Source organism: Petaurus breviceps, unplaced genomic scaffold (genome assembly GCF_028583685.1).
Source record: "Petaurus breviceps papuanus isolate PSGF00001 unplaced genomic scaffold, PetGlider_PUasm1.0 174, whole genome shotgun sequence".
NCBI classification, from domain to species: domain Eukaryota; kingdom Metazoa; phylum Chordata; class Mammalia; order Diprotodontia; family Petauridae; genus Petaurus; species Petaurus breviceps.
The window spans coordinates 14,872,770-14,892,600 of record NW_027185761.1 but is presented as its reverse complement, the minus strand read 5'-3'; the positions used below and the strand labels follow the sequence as shown (position 1 = coordinate 14,892,600).

At 41.1% G+C, this 19,831-nt stretch overlaps 1 protein-coding gene across 1 annotated transcript in view; it reads left to right on the top strand.

Moving 5' to 3' along the window:
- Positions 1–15,325: 15,325 nt before the first annotated feature.
- Positions 15,326–19,831, top strand: part of CFAP92 (cilia and flagella associated protein 92 (putative)) — a 63,071-nt gene continuing 58,565 nt past the window's right edge. Inside the window, exon 1 of the mRNA XM_069084499.1 lies at positions 15,326–15,768. Coding sequence (XP_068940600.1) covers positions 15,528–15,768 — 241 coding nt within the window. The 5' untranslated portion in view covers positions 15,326–15,527. The remainder of the gene's footprint in view (positions 15,769–19,831) is intronic.

Below are 19,831 nucleotides of genomic sequence, written 5' to 3'. Positions count from 1 at the left end.
AAGAGCAGATAGATCTGCTGCGGAGCCCCAGGGCTGGAGGAACGTCATCCCAGGGAGGGGCTGCCCGCCCACTCCCCTCCCGCCGCCCTCCTCTCCGGGTCCCTGCGGCTCTCCGAGCCACCAGACCCCGCTGTCCAGTCCTACGGTCCCAGCAGTCTCAGGCGGCCAGCTGCCCTCCAGTGGGGCGTGCTATGCTGCGCCCTTTGGCCCCTTTCCCCGTAACTTCTGCTCCCTCGCAGCTCGGGTAGGGCCCCTGGGACCGGGCTTGGAGCAGGCCCCTTCTGCCACTGGACAGGTGGGGATGGGGCTCTGAGCCCGGGAGCAGAGGTTTTGCCCTTTTAATTTATGTACGCCTTTTAATTTGACCTCAATTGTGAGCATCTAAGGGGGTAGGAAGGCTTTCCCGGGAAGACTCCCCCGCGTGCCTTCTGTTCAAGTTGAGGTTTGCTCTTTGCTCTGTGAGGAGATTTCAGCGAAAACTTTTGAGTCTCGTACAACTTTGTCTCCCTAGGTAGGGGCAGCGTCGACGGAATGGGATTCAACTTCCAATCCCTGTCCTGGCGTTTGCTAAACTTGTGATCAGGTCATTCTCTCGTTTGAAACAGTCTACACCTGCTTCACATAGCTGTTGCTTTGTAAACTCTCAAGTCCTACATAACTGAGCTATTGTGATTACCGCTTAGATTTAGAGTTGGGAAGGACCTGAGAAAGTTCTCTTGCTTAACCTCCTCATTTCTGACCTAAGAGGAAACCGAGTCCCAGAGAGTTGACGTGATTTGCCCAGGGTCACAAGGTAATAAAAGAGGCAAGATTCAAACGCAGGACCTTTGATTCCAAATGTCTACTACGCATTTCTGCAACGCCTCTTTTGCCTACATCATAGCTCTTCTCTTTTGTTACCATAAAGCCTAATTCAGATACATAGTAAGTTATCTGCTGGTGATGATAACACTTAGCCTTGTGGAGGGGGAGGGAGGATGCTGTTTTATCCTGTATTTTGGTATTATTTTTGCTCCCCTTTTCCTCCCTTCTCCCCAACTGCCCTCCAGAAAAGGGAAAGTAAAAGTGTTGGCTAGCGAGCGCAGTATTAGGAATAGAGAAGAGGGTACAGTCATTTCCCTTTGGGCAAAAACAATTTTCGTTTTAGCCAGATAGATCCCTGGAGATGAATTGTAGGGAGTGTATAAAGAAGTAACTAATCTTTTCTGAAGAAACTGTGTGATTTGGGATTGCAATTTAGGGCTATCGTGGACATTTGCAAGCTAGTCAGTCTGACCTTGGTCAAATGATTCTGAGACTTTTTTTTTTATCTGTAACATGCATATAACATTTTCCAATCACCCCTGCAAGACACTGCGCTAGGTACTGAGGGGAATGCAAACTCCAAAGCCTGGTGGCCAATAAGTTTTTAGGCAAGCTGCTTGCCATCTCTGAGCTGTTGTTTTCATATGTCTAAAACGGGGAGGGGGGGGAGGGAGTGTGGTGTGGTGGTTAGAGGGCCACTCTTGGTGTCAGTTAGCAGGCATTTGTTATTATTAAAAAATTTTATTTTTTCAATGAACAAAACTCTATTTTCTCTCCCTCTGATCTCCTCCCTCCCCCAATTTGTGGAGGGGAAAACCCCTACTAACAAAAATATGAAGTCAGGCAAAACAAATTCACTCACTGATCATATCCAAAAAATCTCATTCTGCATCTTCAGTCCATTCCCTTTGTCAGGAGGCGGATATCGGTGTGCTTGTTGTGTCATTGTGGTGAATAGTTCTTAAGTAACATTTTATTATTAAGCAGTGTGTGTGTGTGTGTGTGTGTGTGTGTGTGAGAGAGAGAGACAGAGAGACAGAGAGAGAGAGAGAGAGAGAGAGAGAGAGAGAGAGAGAGAGAGAGAGAGAGAGAGAGAGAGAGAGAGAGAGAGAGAGAGAGAGAGAGAGAGAGAGAGAGAGAGAGAGAGAGAGACAGAGAGAGAGAGAGAGAGACAGAGAGAGAGACAGAGAGAGGAGGAAGAGAGACAGAGACACACAGAGAGAGAAGGGTATAAAGGTATATAAAGACAAAAATAGTCACCAACCTCAAGGACCTTGCATTCCAATGGGAAAGACAACATGTAAAGAAACTGGTACATATGAGATACATTCAGAGTAGAATAGATGGTAAGTAATGTTAGAGGAGAAAACTCAGAAGGACCTGAGTTCACAATCTGCGTTATACCAGCTCAGTTGGCCAGGGCAAGATTCCTTAACCCCTTAAGGCCCCAGGCCTCAGTTTTTAGTTAGAGACAGTTATCCATCTATAGAGGAGAAAACACAGGAACCACCAGACCTCATCCCACAAATAGGAATAATTCTGACCCAGCCTGGTTTACAGGGTTGCTTTTGAGAGTCATATGTAAATTGCTTTGTCAGCAAAAGCAGTATGTAAGAGTAAACTTTTTTATTGTTATTATTATTTTGGTTAGGAAATGTGAGATCAGATACATGAACACATTTGGAAAACTAAGTGCTATGCAAATTTGATTTGTAAAAAAAGAATACTGTATAATTCTTTTTTTGGAAGTAGAAGCAAGGGGGAAGGAATCATATTGTTAATATTCGATAGAATTACATTAAACTTTGAAACAGCAATGATAGAATTGCAGCAATTTAAAAAAAAGGATTGTATATTTGTAATATTTTGATTAGCTAGCAAGACATTGTATAGCCATATGCATACTAACATATACTAACGTAATTCAAGGGACAGTTAGGTGGCAAAATGGATGGAGTGCAAGCCCTGGAGTCAGGAAGACTCATCTTTCTGAGTTCAAATCCCACCTCAGACACTTACTAGTTGTATGACCTTGGGTAAGTCACTTAACCCTGTTTCCCTTAGCTTTCTCATCTTAAAATGAACTAGAGAAGGAAATGGCAAATCACTCCGGTAGCTTTGTCAAGAAAATCCCAAATGGAGTTATGAAGAGTCAGACACACTTGAAACGACTGAATAACAAAACATAATCCCTAACAATGAGATGTATCCTAGCAGAGAGATATGACCTTGAAGCCTGGAAAGCCTGGGTTCATGTCTGCTCTGCAGTTCCTACTGGCTGGGTGACCCTGGGCAAATCATTTATCTTTTCTCTCAATGTCCTAAGCAACTCTCCAAGATTCTAAGCTGTAAGAAAAGGTGTTGACCTGCATTGGTTGAAGTTTCTCTATACGATACTGTATATTATCTTAATCTGTTTAAATGTCACCTAAAGAACTTGAATTTGTAGGATGGGAGAGTTTATTCATGGGACAAAGGGGTGTTAGAGAGTTTTCTTTCCCCAGGACAACTTCTTCATCCCCTAGTGGACTATGAAATGAGTTGCTGTGTCCAAGAAAGTTCTTTACCCATTGGCCAACTTTGTGGTGATGAACTTATGCAAATTCATTTAGGTTGGCCCTGGTAAGATAGTCATCAGGTCTTTGCCATTCAAGACCTTCCCAGGTTGGTAGGACTTCCTCAAAGTATGTGATCATAAGCTTCCAGAACCCAGGGTCATCTCTCTTCCTTTAGGCTTTGGGTGAGGATTTTAGTGAGGGCTCACAGAAGTTATCTGATCAATTGGAAGCATTTATAATCAGTCTTTCTGACCTTATCCCAAGGATTTAGAGCTGGAAGGGATCTTGGGGAACATTTAGCTCAATCTCTTCATTTATAATTCCTATTGATATTCACAGGCATGAAAAATTCTTGTTCAGTTGTGTCTGACTCTTGATGACATCATTTGGATATCTTGGTAAAGATACTGGAGTGATTTGCCATTTCCTTCTCTAGCTCATTTTACCGATGAAGAAACTGAGGAAAACAGGGTTAAGTGACTTGCCCTGGGGTCACACATTATTAAGTGTCTGAAAAATACCTGTCATTCAATCAGAGCTATAACTAAAACAGTATGATAGGGGCTTTGCCCTAGGTCCAGGTCACTGAAATTTAGAATGCCAGTGGTACCATCCTGGGCGTATTTCCTCTGCCAAGTTACATATCCCAGAGAAGTCCATTCCTTTGAGGCTCCATTCTTTACTTCATCCTGGAGTATGCTTTTGTCCTGGAGTCACTGTATTCCAGGTCCCCAACACTTCTTCCACTCCAATAGCAACTTTAGAAATCTAAAGGTATCTCAAAGTATAGTTCTCTCCTTTTATTTTATACACTCCAGATGAGATATCCCCTGTGTATTTTGCTCCTTTCCCCCTTCCCTTATCTCCTCTTGCTCTATGCATAAAATTCCTAGTTATAGCTCTGCCTTTAATGTTCAGCCTATGAAAATGAAGTTTATTTGGTTTAATGACTGAGATAGCTAGAAAATAGACTAAACTAATCTCACCAAAAAAAATGTAGTATTCAAACCACCCATAGGTTATACAATATCTGGGAATATTGGGATACAATTGAAATACAATAGCTGGGGATTCATTGTATTTTGGACCTACTTGGGGGGACTTAGTGAATTAATTCCAAAAAGCAACTTCCAGAGACCCATTAATATTTAAAATGTAGCCTTTTAACCTCTTTTTTCCCCCTAACGGAAACAAATCGACAATTCTAGTTTTTAGCTGGGAACACATTGGCATTGATGGTAGGGTTCAGAATAGAATCCTTCCAGATCTTTCTGTTTGTGACAGTGTTACCAGGAGTCTTGGAAAGAAATTTCTGTTGAGTCCACAAGGTTTTTGTCTAAGGTTCAAAGTAAGTAAATTCAATGGTTCTGTCACTTTCTTTTGTATCTGATTGGGGGATGGGTGCATGTGTGTGTTGGAGGGTCCTGGTAAATAAATGGAAGAATTTCTTCTTTTTTGGCAAAGTTTTACTGGTTTTTTTTTCAAGAGATGATTTTTCTAATGTCACAAAATTTTCTGGTTGTTGAAAGAAGCATATTATACAATCTTCATTTGCTCATCTGTTTAGTATATTTTTAAAATCTTTTTTTCCCTTTTCTAAATGTATGCCTATAGGAGCTGGTCAGGAGGCTTGCAGAAAGAAGTGAAAAGAAGGCCTGCCTGGGAAGATGGCTGAATCCTAAGGTCCTTTCCAACTTGCATTTTCTGGTTCGGTGATTAGAGGAGGCCCTTTAGTTTTACAGAAAGAACATTCCCCAAGCTGCGAAGGGTCAACCCCAAGGTGCCTAGAAAGTTCTAGTCATTGCTGGGGGTGAGGGGAGGAGGAGGAGTGCTATAAAGGACAATACAGGGGTCCCCCACACTCCAGGAATTTATAATATGGTTGAAAAGACTTTTGTCAGCTGTAAAGCACTATGTAAATGTAAGCTGATCTTATTAGTTATAGAGGTAAGATGTAAAAAGTTAAAACAAAAGTAAAGCAACAGGAACTGAAAGAGAGAGATGCCATAAGGTTGGGTTTGGATTAAGTACCAAATGAATGATATAATTCCCTATAGGGGATTGATCCTTGATACTTTAGCAAGAGGTGCTGCTAGATAGAGCCCTGGGTTTGCAATCAGGAATATTCATCTTCATGAGTTCAAATCTGACCTCAGACACGTTTTAGCTGTGTGACCCTGGGCAAGTCACTTAACCCTACCTGCCTCAGATTCCTTATCTGTAAAATGAGCTGGAGAAGGAAACCACTTCAATATCTCTGCCAAGAAAACCCTAAATGGGGTCAGAAAAGTCAGACATGACTGAAATGACCAAAGAACAACTGAGATAGAGAGAGATCTCATCCTGTCCCATGAATTTAATTACCATCTCTATGCTGGTGGTTCTTAAAATCTATTGACTCAGGGGCAGCTAGGTGGCAAAGTGAACAGAGCACCAGCCCTGGAGTCAGGGGGACCTGAGTTCAAATCCAGACTCAGATATTTAACACTTACTAGCCATGTGACCTTAGGCAAGTCACTTAACTCCAATTGCCTTCCCCCCCAAAAAATCTCCTGACTCTCTGCTGACTTCTGGATCTCGACTCTCCAGCCATCTTTCAGACATCTCAACTGGATATTCAGCAGACATCTTAAACTAAACATGTCCAAAAGAGAACTCATCTTTTCCCCAAAACCCTCCCTGCCTCCTACCTTCCCTATTACTACTGTAGAGGGCAACACCTTCCTCACAGTTCCTCAGGCTCACAGCCTGGGATTCATCCTACATTCCTCACTATCTTTCTGTACCCCTCCCCTTTCTCCATTTGGTCACTAAGTTAATTTTCCTAAAACAAAGATCCAAATGTGTCACTCCAATACTCAATAAACTCCAATGGCTTTCCCTTGCCTCCAGGTGCAAATACAAAATTCTCTGACATTCAAAATCCTTATAACCTAGCCCTTCTACCTTTCCAGGCTTCTTATACCTTATTCCCCAACCTATACTCTTCAGTCTAGTGGCACTGATCCCCAGTCTGTTCCACAAACAAAACCGCCCATCTCTCAGCTCTGGGCATTTTCTCTGGCCATCTGCCATGCCTGGAATGCTCTCCCTCCTCAACTCCACCTACTGACTTTCCTGGGCCTCCTTTAAGTCCCATCTAAAATCCCATCTTTTTTTTTTTTTTTGCTTTTTGGAGGGCAGTTGGGGTTAAGTGACTTGCCCAAGGTCACACGGCTAGTTTTTGTGTTAAGTGTCTGAGGCTGGATTTGAACTCCAGGGCCGGTGCTCTATTCACTGTGCCACCTAGCCGCCCCCCAATTGCACCTTTTACAAGGTCTTCCCCAACTCCTCTTAATTCCAGTGTCTTCCCTCTATCATTCCCTGTTTATCCGGTATATAACCCGCTTTGCGTATATTTTATGTTGTTTCCCCTCATTAGATTGTAAGCTTCTCGAGGGCAGGGATTATTTTTTACTTCTCTTTGCATCTCAGTACCTGGCACATAGTAGGCACACGGCCAAAGCTCAATCAATGTTCATCAGTTGAGTGATGAAGTGACTTGCTCCAGGTCACACAGCTAGAGAGAATCTGAGGCAAGATTTGAACTCAGATCCTGACTCCAAGTTCTTCTAGCTAGGTATAGGTATAGCCATATCATACACTTACCTATCAAGATGGTAAAAGGACCCCAGGGAGGTGCCGAGCTGAGAGGATTAATCCATTATACCACTTGGTTTCACATGGCACGTTTATCAATTTTATGGCATAATTAACTTTTGTACTTTTTACCTTTTCTCCTTGTATGCTCAACAGATCAACAATGCAAAGCTACATAAAAGGCATGATTATAGATTTAGACCTGGAAAGGAACTTGGACTACATGTAGTCCAACTCCCATTTTGCAGATGGTGAAACTGAGACTCAGAAAGGGCACTTTGGTGCCAAAGTCACATAATATAGCGAGAGACATACTTATTTCACTCCCATCAAAGATTCATGTTTTTGTTTTATGAGTCTTTCTTCTCTAGGTAGGAATAACCACTCCTCTGTACCTTAGGAAAGTTGCTATGGATAAAAAAATTCTTCACATATAGTCAACCTGGTGATGAGCTTCTTAATTTAGGTATAAATGTGTTGAGAAGCCAAACTTACAGTCTGTTGCTGGGCCCTAACTCAAACCTAACTTTTCAGTTTTGTAGGAGACTTTTTTTGTTCTGTTGGCCTGAGATTTTAATAGTATGGAAATTCCCTCCACTAAATGCAGACTGGCGATTTATCTATAACATATGTGTACATGTGTATTTATAAATAAAATCTTAGAGGGTAGGCAGTTTTCCTATGGTCACACAGAGCTCATATGTGTGAGTGGCAGAGAGTCAAACACAAATCTTTCCTGACTCTAAGGTCAGCCATGCCTAGCATCTGTCATATTGGGCTGTCACTCTAGGAATGATAACTTCATTTAACTGATCATATGTATTTAGCTAAAAATAAATAAAAGGAAAATTAATCTCTATCCAGTTATATTTCTGGGGAACAATAAGTTAATTTTAAATTAATTACAACTAGGCTATGATATGCAGCATTGGTATAGTAGATAGAAAACTGGATTTAGAAGTAAGAAATGAATTCATGAACGTAAAAACATATAATAAAAATTTAAACTATGTATCAAACTAAGGGTTGGACCTCATACAAATATAAAAGGGAAGTAGCTCCTGCCCTCAAGGAGCTCATGTTTCAGTAGGGAGAGAAAACCCAGGGAGTGGTTAGGGGAAGTTGTTTTGGCCTGGGGGAAGGCCCAGGAACAGTGAGTAGAGCTGTAGGGGGTGATTGGTATGTCTAATTATCTGATTACTGTTCCACAGCTATAAAGTGGAGGTAAAAAAGTAGGTCACTTGGCAAGATCCATTGGTCGGGAGAATTCAATAACTCGAAGGCCTATGGGAAGAAAATGGTTGGAGGTGCAATGGCTAGAGATAGCTAGGCATAGGGAGCCACGTCAAACACTTACCTCTCAGGATGGTAAGAGGACCCCAAGGAAGTGAAGAGCTGAGAGGATTAATTAAGGGAGATATGGGTTCAAATTTAGCCTTCGATAAATATTAGCTATATCTCCTCAGGCTACTCATTTGTAGCAATCCTGAAAGATTATAAATATTGGAACAGGTTCTGATCTACATTTGTAGGAGTTTCTTAAGCAGAGAAATCCCTAAACCAGTAAAATCACAGATCCAATACAAAAATCAAAACAGAAGGGGGAAAAAACCCTGGTCATAGGGGAAAAAAATCTCCATAATGGATAATTGAGGATGTAATACATCAACCGAGAGGCTATTTCCTATTTGACATTTGTGCATATATTCTAAAAAACATTAGCTTCTAACTAACAGAACTCAAGGGGGAAAAAATAAAGACTCTCAGGGAAGATGTTATTATAATTTTGCTGTTCGGTTTAGGTATATTAAATAAGAAAAACCAAAATCTCCAGCTGTGTGTAAGTAATTGATTTAAAGATGTGATAAATCCTTTAGAAATATGTTGGCATAAATAGCCTTTGAAATCTACAATTTTGAGTTGACAGTCATGCCGTCTTTCAAATCAGAGGCATTAAAACAGTGCTGGTTTTTTGTTGGAACCTTCCTCACCCATCTGTTATTCTACTCAGAAAGAATGGGATAAAAGAGGCATGATAAATCTTTGACTTTTCACTGACTAAGATGGGAGAAAATGAGTGGGTCAAAAAGATGTCAACACAATTTACTAACATCTGCACCCATGAAAGTAAAGAATGCTCATTGCAACGTGAATATTCCACTTTCTTTTATTTCTCTCCTTCACTTTGAGTTGCTTGACATTTGGTGCTGAGATAAACAGGTTTAATTTAACATTATTATCACAATAAATTCCAAATGGATAAGTGATCTAAATATAAAATTCATGCCATAAGAATATTATAGAAGAATGGAAGATGGTGTCTTTCATAGTTTTGTTTAGAGGAAGAATTCATGATTAGGAAACAGAAAGAAGTGGTTATGAAAGACAAAACAGGCCATTTAGATTGCACAAAAATGAAAAACTTGCACACACGCACAAAATCAATGCAGTGAGAAGACAAGTAATGATAGATTAGGGGAAACGACCTTTGCAACTACCTCTGATAAAAATCTGACATCCAAAATTAAAGGTAATGAACAGCTTTCAAAATGACAAATGCAAATTTTCTACTACCTTATTGAAAATGCTTCTGATCATCAATGAGAACAATGCAAATTAAAACAACACTTCTTACTGGTCAATCTGGCAAAGATGATCTATTTATTTATTTTGAAGAGGAAACCATACTTGAGATTTCATTGATGTCTGTAGCTCCTGGTGAGGGATTTCTCTCTCTCTCTCTCTCATTGTGTCTCTGTCTCCCTCTCCCCACTCTCTCTTGTCTCTCTGTCTCTCTCTTCTCTCTCCATCTCTGTCTCTCTCTTCTCTATCTCTCTGACTCTTTCTCTCTCCCCCCTTCCTGTCTCTCTCTCCTCTCTCTTCTCTGTCTCTCTCTCTGTTTCTCTGTCTCTCTCCCTCCCTCTCTATCTCTCTCTTTCTCTACCCCTCTCTTCTCTGTCTGTCTCTCCCACCCTTCTCTTTGTCATTGCAAACCAACCTCTCCTCTGCAGTTTATGGTTTTAGAGAAGCTCCTGGGACCCTGAGAGACTAAGTCACCTGCCTAGGATTGAGCAGCCAGTATCCAGATCAGCAGTGAGACTTCAACCCAGGTCTTCTTACCTCCAAGGTCAGCTCTCTGTCCACAACAGAGCTTCAGGCCTGGAGTCAGAAAGATTCCTCTTCCTGAGTTCAAATCCAGCCTCAGACACTCACTAACCTGTGTGACCCTGGGCAAGTCACAACCCTGTTTGCCTCAATTTCCTCATCTGTAAAATGAGCTGGAGAAGGAAATGGCAAACCACTCCAGGATCTGCCCCCAAAAAACAAACCACCCCCCCCAAACCCAAATGGTATCACAAAGAGTCAGACACAACAGAACAAAATCCTGTCTTTTGGTCCAGTCATCTCAGTACTGGGTATATACCCTATGGTGGTCAATAAAGAAAGGTCCCATACATAGTAAAATAGTCATACACAGGCATCATGATACAGTGAAAAGAGTGCTCAATTTGGAGCCAGATGATCTGAATCTGGGCACCAGCAGTGCAATGACTTGGGAATGCAGTCAGTCGCAGAGGAGGTCAGTTCAGCTTTTAGAGTTTTTACTGCCTTGCACTAAAAACAAAAAAAAAATTTGGACACTTTGTCCAATAAACTCCATTATCATACACAAAGCAAAAAGGTGGAGTTGAAGGGAAGAAGACCCAAGTTTAAATTCTGTCTCAGGCTTTTCCTAGTTGTGTGACACTGAGCAAGTCACAAACTCCCTGGACCTTATCTGTTAAATAGGTTGTTGTGAGGATAAAATGAGATATTTATAAAGCCCCTTGAAACCTTAAAGTTTGATTTAAATGGCAGTTATTATTATCACAATAATAGTAATTGTTGTTATTATGGACAAGACCAGGGTAGAGGAAGGAATTTCCAATTACTAGGTGGTTACTCATCTAAGCTGCATAGGGTCATAGATTTCCTTCCTCAAAAACAGAAATTGTACCTTCAATACCTTACAGTATCACAGAAAGAAAAGCACTCTGTAAGCCTTAAAGAGCTATATAAATGGGAATTTTTATTAGACATTTCATTCTACGTTATATTACATTTGCCTAAATACATGTCTTATTCCTGCTAGTACATTGCAAGTTTTTCTACAGGACAAGGATTGCTTGTAAATTCATCTATTTCTTCTCCTGTATCTAGCACAAGACCTTGTGCATCAGAAGTATTGCTGAATAAAAATTTCAAAAAAAAAAAAAAAAACCAACGTGATTCAGATCGCTGACCCTGGGCAAGTTACTTAACTTTGTTTGACTCAGTTTTCTCATCTGTAAAATGAGTTGGAGAAGGAAATGGCAAACATCTCCAATAGATTTGCCAAGAAAACCCCAAAATGGGGTTACCAAGGTGGGATGTGCCTGAAACGACTGAAAAGAACAGATTTTGAAATGAGATGAGGGATCTCTTCTTCCTCTCACCCCTATTGGGGGAGAACGACAAAGACATTTGATCTGGAGTTCTAAATTTCTAGTCAGAGCTCCTAGGGCTGAATCCCAACTCTTCCTTCTCCCTCCCTGCGCGATCTTAGCCAAATCCTTCCTCCGTCCCTAGGCATTAGTTTCCTCGTCTGCAAAATATAAGGGTCAAAGACTAGCTGATTACAGGGGTCATAGATTTAGAAATGGAAGGGACCTTAGAAGTTATCACATCAAAACACATACACACACACACACACACACACACACACACACACACACACACACACACTAGCCGTGTAACCTTGGGCAAGTTACTTAACCCCAATTGCCCTCCAAAAGGCCGGAAAAAAAAAGTTATCACATCCCTTCATTTAAAAAACGAGAAAACTGAGGTCCACGGAGGTTAAGTTATTGCCCAACTCTGCCAGGCAGTAAGAGGTCAGGAAGGCCGAATCTGAACTCTAAACCCTGGTCCTCTGGTTCCAAGTCCGGTGCATTCTCTAAAAGTCCTTTTCCAACTCCAATGCTAATGACTTTATTATAGAGGGAAGGGCTTAGGGACCAGTGGACTTTTCCTTGGGAAGCTTGGTCACCTTCTTCTGAGCCCCATTAAAATGAAGGCCTGCTCTGACGCCGCACTCTAATCGCCAAGTCGGACTGACCGACACCCAGTCCTCTCTCGCCTAGCAACCGCATAACACAGAGCAGCCTCGTTCAGATTCCTTTGCGACTCGTTCTGGGCGCGTTCTTTGGCGAAGCTGGGGGACCCTGGACGCCGCGGGGGTCCCTGGGTCTGGAGTGAGCAGTCTGGACTGAATGAGGAAAAAGAGGTGCGAGAGAGAAGCGCGAGCTGCTGGGCTTGAGGGGAGTGGCAAAGGGGATGGGTAGGGGTAAAAGCGAGAGGGTAAGGGGAGATCGCTGCGGGGCGGCAGTGGACGCCCCCTCCCCATGCCAAGCAGGTAAGCCCCCCGGACCCAGCCTTCGGGGTGCCACCTGGGCGAGATGAAGAGTTTGGCCAGGGGGCGGGAGTTCCAGTAGAGAGCGCGCGCGGGACGGAGGATGGAGAATGAAGGATGGAAGTTCTCGGCCCCCCCCCCCCCCCCCCGCCCTCGTCGGAGGGGCTGGACTTGTGCCGAGCCTCTGTCTTCTAGGGAACGCCCTTCACTGTCCAGGGGTGTCATTTGTGTGCGTGTATACTGTGCGTATGGGTAGTGAGGGTGAAGGGGGCTGGAGCCCCCATTGTCTTACGTAGAACCACAGAATGTCAGAATTGGAAGGAAGTTCAGGGTTATCCTCTACTCTGCTCCTCCCTTCTCCCTGGACAGTTAGTTATCAAGCACTGTGCAGGGCACCGAGGACGGAAGCAGACAAAACAAGTACTTTGTTCTCTGCCCTCAAGGAGCTCACTTTCTAAGGCGGCAACACGATATATACTGTGAAAGTGAAAGTCCCAGAGAGGCCATGGTGAAAGGCAGCTTGATTTAGTGGATCTGGTGTCCTCCTCGGTCAAGTCTCTAAAGCTCTCAGGGCTTCAGTTTTCTGATCTGTAAAATGAGGGTGTTGGACCCTTAGACTTCGACACTTCCAGTTCTAAGTCAGTCCTCTTAGGACTTGAACTCAGAAGAGTCGGTTTCCAATCACCGCTCTGATGATGACTTGTAGTGTGACCCGGGATAAACCCCTCTGATTTTCTGGACCTTCATATTTTAATTGTAAATGATAATAAATTTCAATGCTTATATCATAGGACTTTGGGAAGGAAATCCCTTAAAGCTTTATATAAATCTGAGTTGTTATTACATTATGAAATGACTTGGGCAAAGTCATTCTGGAAGTCATTCTAGCCCCCAATCTTTTCCAAACTTATCTCTGATTTCATGTTTAAAAAAAAAAAAACAACAACTTGAAAGAACAAGTATTTCCATAGATGTAATTTAAGTGTCATTCTGCTTTTCTTCTCTTTCCATGGTTTGTGTCAAGTCTCCCTCCCACCGATCCTCCAAGTGGCACCAAGTATATTCAGGCAGATATTAATGGGGCAGAAGAAATTTATCTCAAGGAAGACTAGATGTTGTTAATTTTCCCATTTTTCCTTCTGGCCATGGGTCACTTAATCTCTTTGGGCCTCAGTTTCCTTATCCATAAAATGAGGTTAGATTAAATAATTTCTAAGATTCTTTCTAAATCAAGTCTATGATCTCAAATCAGTAGGTCCACCTATGTCAATTCCCTAAGGAGAAATTATGGAGAAGTCTAAAATATGGTCTGAGCCTTTGAGGAAACTTACAACTTTGTTGTGGAGATGAGATTTTTTTTTTTATGTAGGTGGCACAGTTTAAAAAAAAAATTCAGGACAATATAAACAAAGGGTTGTATGTGTGACTCCTGGTTTGGCAACCATAGCCCCTCTCAATCAGACTCCAGCCTCGATTTCCAGGCTTATCATATATAGATCCCCTTTCCTGTACTTAACATTCTAGTCCAAGTGGCCTGAATGTTCCATTTACTCAACATTCCACTTTATCTCTACTCACTCCTGCCTTTAGAATCCTTTGCTTCCTTCAAGATTCAACTCAAATGTTATCTCCTCAGTTAGGATTATTCTGATCTTCTCCTTCTCATTTACCTGTTGCTAATGCTCTTCCCCTCAAAAGAAATTACTCTATATTTTTTGTTTATTTTCCACCTCTGACAAATTTACTCTGTGACTCCGGACAAGTCACTTGACTTGTTAATTATTCCAGTCACATCCAACATATGGATCTACCTTGGAAGAAGGAGGTTCTTAGCCAGAGCTCCTTTATTAAGCCCATGAACTCACAGATTTGGTGAAATTATATATATATATATATATATACTTATCATTTACTTACCACTTCCATCACTTACCATTACTGTTATTTATCATACTTATTTACTTACCATTTCCTCTCAAAAGAATGTAAGCTCCTTGAAGGCAGGAACTGTTTGAGTTTTGTCTTTGTATCCATATCATTTGGAACAGTGTCTATCACTGGTGCTTAACAAATTCTTTTTGGTTGGTTGTTGTCCTTCATTCTTGAAGAGGACCACAATGACATGCTATAACCGTGCTAGAGTCAATTTTCAGTGTGTCTGACTGTGACTGATTAGAACAATCCGAGCTCAGAATCCTCTACCACTAATAGTGCTTGTGAACATTTCATGTGGATGTGCCAGATTTGTGCATCCCGCGTTTCCTTTGAGCTGTCTCAATTCAGCTTTGCTCATAGAGCACAGCACCTTCTCTGATGTGAGCATGCCATGCTGAGTGGTCCTGTGCCAGGGTCTTCTGTATCATACGATCAATTCCAGAGTGCTTAAGAGAGAACTTGAGAGTGTCCTTGTATCATTTCTTCTGACCACTATTTGAACACTTGCCCTGTGTGAGTTCTCCATAAAAGTCTTTTTGGCAAGTATAGGTTTTGCATTCTAACAATGTGGCCAGCCCATAAGAGATGTACTCTCTGAAGCAGAGTTTGAATGCTTGGAAGTTTAGTTCAAGTAAGGACCTCAGTGTCTGATACCTTATCCTGCCAGATGATCTTTTTCATTTTTTTTTTTTTTTGCTTTCTCTTTGGAGGGCAATTGGGGTTAAGTGACTTGCCCAAAGTCACACGGCTAGTAATTGTGTGAAGTGTCTGAGGCCGCATTTGAACTCAGGTCCTCCTGATTCCAGGGTCGGTGCTATATTCACTGCACCACCTAGCCGCCCCTCTGCCAGATGATCTTTAGAATCTTCCTAAGACAATTCAAATGGAAGTGATTCAGTTTCCTGGCAGACTGTTCAGGTTTCACAGGTGGTGAGCACAACAGCTCTGTAGACTTTCAGTTTGGAAGTGAGTCTAATACCTCTTCTCCCTCATATTTTCCTTTGGAACCTTACAATGAAGTAATGCTGAATGAACGGGATTGTTAACAGAAATGGAGAGAATGGAGGTGATGGCACATTGGAGTAGAGGAGGAAGGCTATTTATGGCATCCTTCTTTATATTTCTCCTTCTCTCCCCTCCCAGGTGGGATTCTCTGCAAGATGGCAGCAAAGAGCTATAAGTGGGACTCTGAACCAAAGTCCATTCCAAGTAAAAAAGAATTCTCCACAGTGACTCTCTACCACTATGACGATGCTGAACAAAATGAGAACGACTTTCAGCCCATGCGGCAGAAGCTCTCCAGACAACTGTCCATGTCTTCCGAGGATATTGCCAACTTAGATGTGCCCCAAGTAGTTCCTTGTACGTTCACCATCTGCTTGGCTCTGCCACTCTTCTTTGGTAGGTAATGCAGATATGTTGTTTTAGATGAAAAGGATTTTCTCTATATATACTTACATTTTCATTCTCTTCTCTCTCTTTTTCACACCCCTCTGTCATCCTACTGAACATTGGTGAATGAGGGAACAAAACTTAAGGGAATTAGGATTCTAGGAGTCCAAGTACTGTGGGGAATAATCAAATGGATCCAAATGAAACCTCATGCCTTGTTTATAAGTTTCCATACAGGAAAGACTAAGGCTGTTCTGAGATAAGATTTAATTGTGCTTATGAAATTTAACCACATTTTTTACTGACTGATGTGTTACCCACAGTTTTTTTTGTCTTGGTGAGGCTATTGGGGTTAAGTGGCTTGCCCAGGGTCACACAACTAGTGTCAAATGTCTGGTCAGAGGCTAGATTTGAACTCAGGTCCTCCTGACTTCAAGGCCTCTATCCACTGTGCCACCTAACTGTCCCCAACTCACAGTTTTAATAAACAGTTTAACACAAATGATTAGCCTTGACAATAGAAAAATAAACAAAACTGTGACAGGAAGCCAGAGAAGGCTTCATAGAGGAGGAGACATCTGAATTGGGCTTTGATGATGGGGTGGAATTCGACAGGTAAAGAGAAGGGAGGGCCCTTCATGTAAAGATGAACAAAGGTGGGAGATTGTAGGAAGTACTTGGGGAATGTAGTGAGGTAGAGAAGTCTGGTTTGACTGGAGTGTAGAGTGAATTGAGGTAAATACTAAGAGAGAAATCTGGAAAGACAGAGTGATGTCAGAGGATGTAGAGCCTTGAAAGCCAGACAAGAAAATCTGAACTTTCAGGCAGGAAGGAACCCCTGAAGATGTTTGAGTAGAGGAATGACTTGACTGAATATATAAAGTTGCTTAATTTACACATTTATGAAAAAAAAAAGACCCTTGTCCTCAAATTTGATCAGAGACAAAGTAGTAAATATAGGCATCAGTCAAAGGAAAGCAGAAATACTGTACATCTTTATACAGGAATACAATTTCTCCCCCTCATTTGTCACCATTATTAGAGGCAATAATTGAGACTGCCTGAATATGGCATAAATACACTGTGCTTTTTTTTCATTTAAAAAAAATTTAATTTGTTTGTTTCCTTTTAGTTTACAGGATTTAATTCCACAATTCCTTGAATTTCACATTTTGTCCCCCTCCTTCCCCTCCCCACCATGGTGGCTTATAGTCAAGTATAGGATCTGTAAATACTTTCACATTATACATTGGTCAGGTTATAAGGACGGATTGTACCAGCTGGAATGAAAAATGGTAAAGAGGACATAGAACCAAATAAGAGAATGAAAAAGATCAGGCATTTTGCTTCCACCTGGATATAAACTTAGTTCTTTCTAGTTCTTTCTCTGGATGCATATTTTTCTCTCCATCATGCATCTTTTGGGGTTGACTTATATCACTGCATTGCTGAGAAGAGTCCAGTCTATCAAAGTTGGTCATCACACATACGTTGTGTCTGTAATTGTGTACAAATTTCTCCTGGTTCTACTCTTCTCACTCAGCTTCAGTTCTTTTAATCCTCTCCAGGTAAATATGAAGACTGCCAGCTCCTCGTTTCTTATAGCACAATAGTATTCCATAACATGCATATATGTTCAGCCATTCCCCAAGTGATGGGCACCCCCTTAATTTCCAATTCTTTGCCACCACAAAAAGAGCTGCTATAAACATTTTTTATACATATGGGTCTTTCTCCCATTTCTATGATCTCTTTGGGATATAACCCTAGGAGTGGTATTGCTGGATCAAAGGGTATGAAAGTATTTATAGCCCTTTGGGCATAATTCCAGATTGCTCTCCAGAAAGGCTGGATCAGTTCACAACTCCACCAACAATACATTAATACACTGTGCTTTTTGAAGTAAATTAGAATGTCTGCCTCTGGGAACTTACAGTCTGACACAACTTTGATGTGGATGAAGTTATTAAAGAATTGTAGATAAATGGAGAAATATTGAATAAATACATAAATCAATCAAAATATTTACATTTAAGTACAGGCTCAGTGACCCACTCTGTCTTTCTGCCCAGGATCCTCCTAGGTGAGTTTGGAGAGGCCCATTACTGATGCTGGCCACCAGGTGGTAAATTCTTTTGCCCACAATAACCCATTAAACCATGGGACAATGGAGGGGGTTGCAATTTGCATCAGTAGAGGAAGCATGAAATCCAGATGAAATCACAGATCCTTGAAGGATTTATATTATAGGTAAGCAAAGGGAGAAATTAATTTAGTGCAGTCAGTGAAAAGGAAATCATAGAAGTTGCCTATTTAGACAGAATTCTAAAGAAATCACCATTTCTATGGGTCAGGAGTGTCTTCATGGGAGAGGCATGGTTTTTAAAATCTGTAATTTAAGTAGAGGGAAGAACATGAATGCTTAAGGGGAAGGGGGAGATATTTCAGGGATATTCCAGGCCTAGATTGTGGGGCTGGAAATGTTATGATTATGCAAAGTAAAATAATATATTTTCCTGAGAGAAATAGAATGAATGGATTTAAGAAAACCAGAAAAGTTAAATAGCTTATAAAAAAGGTCCTAGTAACCTTTAACAGAAGGCTTCTGGGCTTTTTGGCCTTGGTAGATGTTCTGTCACCATCCCCAAAGGAAATGGGGCTCTACTTCAAAAACAGTGGATGTATGACCATATTTTTAAAAAATCCCTGTTTTTATTTATTTATATCTATTATTTATATTATTTATTTGTGTTACATAACATATTTATATTTTATTTTCTCCCTATTTCTCTTTCTGGATTTTTTCTTTTTATTCCTCTCTTAACAACCAGTCCATTCTGCAATCATTACTTTATCACATATTATTTTGAAGGCACTGGGGAACACAAAGATGGAAAACAAATTTCTGTCCTTAGGCATAGGGACTGGAACAGTGATTCCATCTGTATAAGTAATTCCTGGAAGAAGAAACTTCATGTCTACCAGAGTAGGTTGGTGCTTTCTCTTCAATTTGTAGTCATAGTTGCCTTGAGCACTATATGCTAAAAGTGGGACTCAACCCAGGTTTTCCTGATTCCAAGGCTGGCTCTCAATCCACTACCCCACACTTCCTCTCCCTCTGTCCTCAAGAAATTTATGTAATCTACACATATTTGGTCAGCTGGTCAGAGCACTGAGCTACTCTACCCCAGCATGTAAAGATCTGGAATCACTTGCATATATATAGGATACAGCAGAGTATAATTAATCATTATACTGTAGAGACAAGAGCCTGGAGAATGGAGGCAAATGGCCTTGGTTCAGATTTCAGATCTGTCTTTTTCTGACTGTGTGACTTTGAACAAATCCTTTTTTCTTTGCTGTCACATCACACCACTGACTCAGATTGAATTTGTTTTCCCCCTAATAACTCTCAGGACTTTTCCAGATGAATGCTTTCCCCATGTCCTATTTACAAGGCTGATTTTTTTTTTTTAACCCAAGTGTAAGGCTACATGTAGCCATATTAAATTTAAATCCTTCTCCTTGGTGGACAATACAGAAGCAAATTAACACAAGGATTTCTGTCTTTTCTTGTCAGTCATTATCATCCTGTCCACCCCAAATAAAAAATCTTGTGTTTTCTTGGATCTTCTTCTCCCTGCCCCCCCCCCAACTGGCTAAAAACCCAAACAATAGAAAAACAAAAACCCAAACTCTCTCTGTTATACTTTTCTCAAAAGCCTTGCCTTATTCTTGGTTTTGGATCTTCTATTATTATTATTACAGGCTTTTGAATTCATCCTCTTTTTACCTTTCTTTGCTTCCATCTTCTCTATGTTTTTTTTTCTTTATTAATTTGTTTGTTTACTTTGAGTTTACAAGATTCAGTTCCCCAGTTCTTTGAGTTTCAAATTTTCTCCTCCTCCCTCCCCTTCTTCCTTTCCCCCGCCTCTCCCCATGGTGGCATACAATCAGGTATGGGATCTGCAGATACTTTCACATTAGACTTTGGTCAGGTTGAAAAGAAGGATTATAATGGGTGAAATGAACAATGGGAAAGAGGAAACCAAACCAAACAGGGAAGAAAAAG